Source organism: Galendromus occidentalis, unplaced genomic scaffold (genome assembly GCF_000255335.2).
Source record: "Galendromus occidentalis unplaced genomic scaffold, Mocc_1.1 scf7180000077532, whole genome shotgun sequence".
Classification (NCBI taxonomy): Eukaryota; Metazoa; Arthropoda; class Arachnida; order Mesostigmata; family Phytoseiidae; genus Galendromus; species Galendromus occidentalis.
Window position 1 is genome coordinate 436,662 of NW_003805520.1, and position 9,079 is coordinate 445,740.

At 51.5% G+C, this 9,079-nt stretch overlaps 1 protein-coding gene across 1 annotated transcript; it reads right to left on the minus strand.

The window, feature by feature from the left end:
* Positions 1-4,006: 4,006 nt before the first annotated feature.
* On the minus strand, positions 4,007-4,697 carry LOC100901893 (high affinity copper uptake protein 1). The gene has a single exon (XM_003748442.2). The coding sequence runs from the start codon at positions 4,575-4,577 to the stop codon at positions 4,134-4,136; it is 444 nt and encodes a 147-aa protein (XP_003748490.1). The 5' UTR covers positions 4,578-4,697; the 3' UTR covers positions 4,007-4,133.
* Positions 4,698-9,079: the final 4,382 nt, after the last annotated feature.

Here is a 9,079-nt window from a genome sequence, read left to right on the forward strand (position 1 = left end):
GCGCACTCTCCGTTGTAATGGACGTCCGGCAAGTGATCGGTGAATGGCGGTCAGGCCGGTGATACAATATCCCATGCGGAGGTTGAGCCGAATGGCCTCACTGAAGTAGCACGATACCGAATAGAGACATGTCATTGCCAGTTTGCATGTCATCGGCTCTTTCGGATTGAGAATGCCGGACGTGATGGAAGTCAGACGAATGTGCATGAGGAAAAAGCACAGCGCTAAGGCGGACCCGGCAGCAATAATCTGGGAATATCTCCGGATCCTTGCGCTGATAGCGAGAACTACAACAGACCTCATCGAAATCTCGATCATCGTTCCCTTGAAGCTCGTCAGGGTCGACCATGAAAGTAATGCGGCTATGACCGGAATGCTGACTAGAGTCAAGATCCAGACATTTGGGTCTGAGGATCTTGTCAGCTCCGACGCAGACCCGTCTCGCCAGCGAGCCAACGGAAAGTGAGTGATCTGTCTGACGTTAACTGAGGAATAACGCTTTAGCATACTGCGTGCGGCTTGGTCTGGAGTCTCCTCAGTGAGAGTGATGCTCCGCTCGATCAGGGTCTCATTACATTCGACGACATCTTCAACCATAAAATCCAGCGGACGATCCACGCGTGATGCTTTCCGGTGATGGGATAAATGGTCTCGCAGGAAATGTCCCCCTTTTTGGAAATCGCTTCGGCAACCAACTTCAGAGAGCTGTATCTCCGGAACGGTTGGTCGCAGAGCGACGATCGAAGGCGCGTTGGAAAGCTGAGTCTGGGAGCTTTCATTTGCGCTAGTCAGATTGAGAAAAAAGATTGCTCGGGACGGAGATACATGACGATTTTTGTAAATCGGAAACTATATCGACGAAATCGCTGATTTTCTTTCTGCGGACTGTTCTCCGCGAGAAAAGACTGTGTGCGAAGTTTCAGAGTGGCTGCTGTAAGTATGTTTAAGTACCCGAAAATCCTTTCTTCATTGAATAAGCCCAATTGGATTCTACCACCATTCGGCTTGCGGAGGCTCCATCTAGAGGACGGTATGAAGAGGCGTCAGAGTACCCCGGTGAGATCATTCCAGATATCTGGCGACTGACTCATGGATATCGGTTAAGCATCCGAAGCAGGGCTCCGGAATGCTCATCTAGTTTCTGCGAGCCTGGGATGAGTGGAGTCCATGATACCATGACTGCTCTGCGTACAAGGATTCCCCACTACGCAGAAATTCCTTATCGCGCTAGGGTCCGATTCTGCGGCGAATCGCTGAGCACGAGCCCGCGGTCTACCCATGCTCATGTGATTACATCATGGCGGTGGTTCATCGGCTACACAGCGACTTTCTTCGGCTCCATACGACCAACCGTTCTCTAGGTGGAAACCTCCGCAAGCCGAATGGTGGTAGAATCCAATTGGGGTTACTCAATGAAAAAAGGGTTTTCCGGTACTTGAACTTACTTACAGTTGAGCAGCCACTCTGAAACTTCGCACATAGGGCTATTTCGCGGAAAACAGTCCGCCGAAGAAAAATCAGCGATTTTGTCGATATAGTTTTCGATATACAAAAATCGTCATATATCTCCGTCCCAGGTGATCCCTTTCTCGATCTGACTGGCGCAAATGGAAGCTCTCAGACTCAGCTTTCGAACGCGCCTTCGATCGTCGCTCTGCGACCAACCGTTCCGGAGATACAGCTCTCTGAAGTTGGTCGCCGAAGCGATTTCCAAAAAGGGGCACATTTCCTGCGAGACCCTCTCTCACCGAACACTTGGTCGCCTTTGGCGAACACGTTTCCAGGGACGCTCGTTCTGTCCAATGATGATCGAAACTTCGTACGCAGACGAACTTCCTTTGGCCGACGTAGAGCGTGCTCATGACTGTCCGGGCTTTCGCTACAGTTTTGTGATCTACGACGATGAGTAGGAGCGAATTGTGTCGGAAGTTCTCGAAAGCGTCGTACATCCTCCGAGTGAGCTCGCTGGCTGGCTACGACCATGACCTTCAAATCGGCAGACAAGAGTTCCGTGAAGAAATAGAACTCTTAATTTTTTTCGGAATCCGTCATGAGGACCGGAGGTCTCCGGGCCAATGTACCCCATTCTGCTCCGAGTTTTCCGAGAACTATCGGAACAGCAAACAAAGTGATCAGTTCGTGCGGCCGAATGCCCCTCCGGCGAGCGAAGCTTTTAGCGGCGGTAAAAGCCTCCGGTAACGATAGCTCCTCTGGCTTATTGTACCGGGCCATCGAAACGCATGCCATCTGAAGGAGACAGATGGAGCGAAGCAGCATGACAGCTGGGGGATATCGCGGTCTCCCGACCACTATATGGGGGTCCAGTTTTTGTCTCTCGAGTTCTGAGCAGTGATGAGGAGTTGATCAAGACTCCACCTCACCTGTGGAGAGGGAGGGACAGAGGGATCTTTAGGAGGTTTGGTGCCAAGATTACTGACGCCCAGATTATCTTCTCCGAGGAGAAATCACCCCCGGAGTTCTGAGCGATCCATTTCGCCTGGATTCGGATGGAGAGTCCTTGGCTATCAAGCTGTGCCGAGTTACTACATGCAAATGATGTCTCTCCCTGGAATCGATACCAGAGCGTACGTCATCCGATTCGCAGCGATCCCGGATCCCCGACTTGGAGAAGTCATGGTCGGGCGATTCCATAACTCGCTATTCCTCGTCTGACTACGGCGGTCGACGAGTCTTGCTCACTTTTGGGGAAGATGTTGACTGGGAAAAGTCCGCCAGGTGTGCTCCCACAGAGTCCGGAAGACTCAGATCCACAGAACGTTCGCCCTCGGTTCGACGACCGGCCGTGGCTATCTCCTCAACTCTTCCCGGAAAATCCTCCGAGGCGTGTTCCCGACTCCCGACATTCACTCATACCTGTTGAAAGATACGCAGCACCGGTGTGAGCAGTAGCGCCACTACGCCGACTGCGCGAGCGCCGCCATGTATTCGTTACCGTTATTCTATCCTTAAAATAAAAGAGAATCATCTTCCCTTCCAGCTTTCAGGCCTAGTGCGCTACACCTCGTGTCCTCTTTGATTCCTACTTTTCAACAATACCGAACGGAATGCTGGGCGAGCATCGCATTACACTGGAGCCGAAGGGGCCCGATGATACTTTTGTGCTCTGCGGTGTTATTCGGAAGCTTCTCAGAATGAGGCTTATGAGTCAGAAAGCGGCACCGAGCAGAATACTTCGAGTTGCGTGCTCATTCGACGAATCTCGACGATCGGAAGTCGCGCTAGTCGAGACAGGATTGTCTTCATGGCACGTGATATGAAGAACGCGAACGGAGCAAGCCAAAACGCAGGCGGGAAGCGCTTGTCCGCCGTTGCGCACCTCAGGTCTGCTGTGAAGTACGCGACCAGAGCCCATGTCAGGGGTCGACTTTCCGCTTCGCCTTTCAAGCTCGGCCACTTTGGTCGGTTTGCGTCGACGAGCTATCCCGCTAGGTCTGGAGATCCGAGTCATGCTATCAGAGACAGGGCAGCAGGGCCGATGGCAGCGGCGTCAGCGTCGTCATCGAGCGTCTCGACTGGTTGACGCATCTCCGCCCGGGCCGGCAGCAACGTTCTCTCGTCATCGGGGCCTAAATTCGACCCAGACCACTGGCGTCAGGGTGTGATAAGGCTCACAGCGCTTATCTCTCAAGTAGCTCAACTCACAAGGCACGAAAAAACTGTCTTCCAGTCTCGACTCGGCTCGGATCTATTCGACTTGGGACTCATCCCGTGACCGAAGAATACGTCAAAGATCAGGGAGCACTGCGGACTATCCCCATATCCAACCATAATTCCTATCCCTAGTCCCCAATCGGGATAACACGGAGCGTAATTCTGGATAATCGGCGACTATTGCACCTCAGGAAAGTACCTATCTCGTTTCCGACTCCCTGGGTCTCCATTCAGATATGGAGACATCGATCAGGGAGAGGAATGAGGAAGTTTATCCAACAAACCGCGAAAATTTTCTGGATTCAGGAGAAAGAATGATATCGCGATGTGTTCCAAGCCACATGACCCATCGAGTTTTTATCACAGCTTTAGCGAGTCTCAGAGCGAGGCATTTCTCACATGAGTTATGAGGGTCCGAGATAAAGGAGTTTGCACCGAGCAGCCGCCTCGTCGATATTCCTCTATCCACAGTGGTCCGAAACCATTTCGAGCATGAGGTACTTTTTCCATCCAGAGACCAGGAATCCGAATCCGGCTCCAATTATGATGGTGATCGCGACAAAACCGTTGTAAGTCATGAACAGGAGCATCAGCAGGTAACCGATCGTTATTTGAAGGGTGTAGAGGGCGCATTGTTTCAAGTGATTGGGCTCTAGCATCGACCTGGGGTTCGAAGAGCCTAAATCACTCGAATCCCGTCTCGATTGCACGTAGAGTTTTTCCCGGTAGGCTTTCAACGCTTCGAAAGCGACGGTCAAGACGAAGATCAGCAGGCAAGAGCCAGCGAGGGCGATTCCATTTTTCGGATGCCAGAAATTGAAGAGCAGAACGGGATCAACGTTGAAATTAAACGACATCGCCATGCCGCCCATACCTCCATAACCCACGCCATGATCGTGTTCCATGTCCCAGAGCACACCGAACGTGCTCGTTCCACCAGGTCTTCCGAGAGCAACGAAAACAGCGATTCGACCGGCGGAATTCACTGAGCGAACGGAACCGTGCACCGGCGCGGCGACTGTCTTAAAGCCATTTCACTACGACAACTTCTCTCTGGCCCCGCTGAATCTTTTAAGCTCGGCTCATTCTTATCGCCGGACCGTTTGAGATGAATGAAGCATTGATATTGTCGTGGTGATTGAACGGAGAGATCATGTCATACCGACCCTAGCAGCGGCGCTACGGTGCAGAATCGATTGGTGCAGATTCATTGCGCCGTGGAGCGTCCCCGCGCTTCCCTTTCGTTTGCGGGAATTTCCGCATGCCGATCGCCGCCCCGGTCGACCTACGCTTACGCACTGATTATCACTCACTCGTTCGAGCCCTCATAGTCCTTCGATCAGATAAGCTTCGATGCGGATAAGATCTGAGAAGTACACAAAGATGGAATTCTCTCGTTTCTCCTCAGCTACGCACATGATCCCCTCATTCGCAGTCTGGCCATCCGTAGCTCAGTGTAGAACTCCAGACGAGGGAAACACAACGATCTCTCCATTCATCTATGCGCGATCTTTTCCGGAAAAATCTTACTCCGCCCCTTCGAATGCCTCCGGAGCCAAACTTTTCGTTCTCGAATTGAGCGAGACTTCTTCTGCACGATCACGATTTCGCCACTACTCTCTCGCTTGTTCGAGCCTTATTTCCTTCGTCGGTCTCTCTAGGCGCAAGTGTTCCGACTCGTAGACTTCGAGAACTCGACGAATGGAAACGGTCATACAGGGTGGTCCATTCAAATCTTACGATTTCAAGTGCTATATTCTCAGCGGTCATAGCCCGAACTAGTGGCTCCGAGATCAGCGCAATGGGAGATTTCTCGTACTGAATTCCCAGACTTGACGGATTCTCTTTCTCTTCCGTCTACGATCAGACAAGCCTCTTGTCAAGAGGAAAAAATGGATTCGAAACAAATCATTCATCCATTGAGACACACATCTTTCAATGATCTGTGGAACTCTCTGGGCACAAGACCCTCACGGTTCGAAACCTGATCACTGTTCTTCCAAATGCTCACTTGTGGGAAGTTGGTGAGAAGTTGTGACATTCGTCGACAACGGCTATCCGGGGTGCACCTCTCCAATCGCTCGGTGAGCGGGATGGGACATTGGGTCCATTTTGTCGAGACAGATTGCCACATGTTCCAGAGTTTCCTGCCGGAAAAAGCTTCGAAGATGAGGAAGGCTCAACTTCCGACACGACATGGTCCATGGCATTCAGAGGCGATGCTCCCAAACTTCCAAGGCGAGAGTATGGGAGAAGAACTGTGAGGCCTAAATGCCGCGCCAAAAACCGAGGCCTAATGGAACTGCGTCGCAGTTTCATTGAGTTTTGGATGCCGTTAGTAAGCTTTCAAGGAATTTATGGCATAACATCGGAAACGTGCACATGATCCCGTGAGTAGGCTTTCCTGATGCTTTCTTGAATTCCTTGGACTTCCAAAAACTGGCATTTGCGGAAACAGCATATTGGTCCTCTCCTCTTGAGTCAAATCAATGGGAGTCCGGGAGTAAGGCTTTTTTTTGGACGGAATGCTTGCACGCTGTTGAAGATGGAGTGCCAGTTTGTTCAATCTCGAGTCATCTCCGTCGCAATGGCGGGACACTCCAGCGGAAATGGGGATATTGACGTTCGAGGGTCGCTCTCGGGCAGCACTTTCTTCCATTCAAAATCATCCATTTTTTCCGTTTCATTTCATTCGGATAACGATTTTAGAGTTATGTGTTATTACGCTTGTGTCGGAGCCTTACTCGCGCTCAAGCCTTTCGCACAGAGATCGCGGTCCCTAAAGCAAGTCGCTCAATAACATTCTCAGCCGTTTGCGAGAATGCCAGCATCAAACTTCTCAGAAACCGAGCGCAGTTTTACCGTCATCGCCTATCTTGATATCAATCGATCGGCGATCGCTGCCCAGAGGGCGTTTAGGCGCCATTTCAATCTCGGACCTCGCGAGCGAGTCCCCAGTCGCGCATGCATTCAATCCTGGACGGATGCCTCCCTCGAGACCGGAAGAACCCAGAGACCGAGATCTCGTACCCGCACAGTGCGTACCGTCGCAGAGATTGAGCGGGTGCGACGACCGATTTCTCGCTCGCCGCAGCGATCCGCGAGGAGGCACACAAGTTCTTTAGGAATTACAAGGACCCCATGCGATATTGGAGCGCTCAGAATCCGCAACAGCTCCATACGAAGCCTCTCCGCGCCAAACGTCTGACTGTATGGAGCGCGATTTCGACTGCGGGGATAATTGGCCCTTTCTTTTTCGAAGAAAACGGGGTCACCGTCACTGTGAACAGTGGCCGGTACCTCTCAATGCTTGAGACTTTCTTCCGGCCTCAGCTTCGGCTAATGGGCCTGGATCGCGTGTGGTTCCAACAAGATGGTGCCACAGCCCACACTGCGAATATTGTGATGCAATTCCTGCGACGCGAATTTCCGGGGAAGCTCATTTCGAGGCGTGGGGACTTGGAGTGGCCAGCTCGGTCCCCAGACTTGAAACCATGCGACTTCTTTTTATGGGGATACCTCAAATCCCTTGTTTACCAAAACAAACCAAGAACACTCGAAGAGCTGAAGTCGAACATCATTCATGCCATGGCCTCGATTAATGGGCCTCTACTGGAACGAGTTCATCGAAGTTTCCGGGGTCGATTGGATGAATGCATCACAAATGGAGGTCGCCATTTGGGCGACACCATTTTTAAGCCTTAATACCCCCGAATCTCCGAAACTCGAGAATCCTCATGCAGCAGTTTGGGTGAATTGTTTATTGGGAGAGAAGCCCCACTCGGAGATCCTCCCTAGAGTGTGAATAAAAATGAACTCTCCGAGAACCAGAATCTGTTTTCCATTCATCCCCTCGAAGCCAAGCTCCGATTGCCAAAGTTGAGATGAAGGAGCGAATTCTTCGAAAGGAGACAACAATCGGAAATGCCCGAATGCTCAGGCAAGGAGTTCACTTGACCTTGACAAAATGGACCCAATTTTCCACGCCGTTCAGTTTTTATTCATTAGAGGCCAATTATCCCCGCAGTCGAAATCGCGCTCCATACAGTCAGACGTTTGGCGCGGAGAGGCTTCGTATGGAGCTGTTGCGGATTCTGAGCGCTCCAATATCGCATATTCTGACGATTCACGCAACCTGACAGCTCGAAGTGAGCTTCATCACTGAAGAACACCACGGCATCGAGGGGAAGGCGGTCGCGGAGCGCTATGAAATCACCGCTGCGGAGCTCTTGGACCTCAGCGAGCTTGTAGGGATGGAGCTCGAGGTCTTCGTGCAGGATCCTCCCAAATGTGGTCCTTGCAATTCCTAAAGAACTTGTGTGCCTCCTCGCGGATCGCTGCGGCGAGCGAGAAATCGGTCGTCGCCTCATATTCTCCAACTGCTTCCCGGAGGAGATATTCGTGGGCTCTCTGCAGCGACTCTCGAGGAGTCCATGTGGTAGGCGAAGGCGCTCACGATCCGGATGATTTTCCCCATCTTAGACCGAAATCGATGCTTCTGACGGGAATATAAGGGTTCGAGCGGGTGGTGGGCCTCTCCCAAGACTTAGCCGAAGCTTCAATGTTTTGCTGCGGTGTTGGAAGTTGCGCAGATCCCTAGCCGTCTAGTCGTTGTATCCGTTACGACGGTTAAGAGGAGCGGAGTCATCGCGAAATAAAGGCGAACGAAACACTGCTTCTAGAGCTTAGGTCCACACCACACGTGTTTTCCTTCAGTCCTCATTCCAATAGGTTATGGGCCCAAGACCCACCCGGAAGTGAATTAGTGAGACATAAAGACTCATCTGAAGGTGTGCGTGAGGAACAAAAGCGGGAAATAGAAGAATCTGAGTACTGGAATCAATCAATCAATCATCGATGCCGCCACGAACTCGATCAAGGAGAGTAAGAGGAGCTTCGGAATCGTCGCCATCCGCTGAGCATTCGCGAGTCGCTGAATCTCCGCCAGTCCTTTCATCTTCGTCGACCGCTGCGTCGAGAAAAAGGTCGGAGGGAAACTCGCATCAGTCGAAGCCGGTGCCATCGCCGCCAAAGCAGTCTGCTCCCCGTCCATCAGAAGTCATGGAGAAAACGGAATCGACCACTTCATTCAACGTGAACGTTCCGTCATCGTTCAAAAAACTCGAGGGTGCGTCGAAGTATATGGATTGGAGGTTCGCGATGGAGGTCCATCCATTCAATTGCGATCTCTGGGAATACGTTGATGGCTCAGAACAGGATGAACGGAGAGACAAGAGGGCACGTGGTGCCATAGTATCCGGAATTAAATCCACATTGTTCTCGAACATGAGAGACTCCGTATCCGGTATGGAGATATGGCATCGCCTCGAAAAACTCTATCAACCGAGAGGTCTATTCCGTGAAGTTGCACTCCTTGAGAACTACACCAGTATTCGCTATAACGACT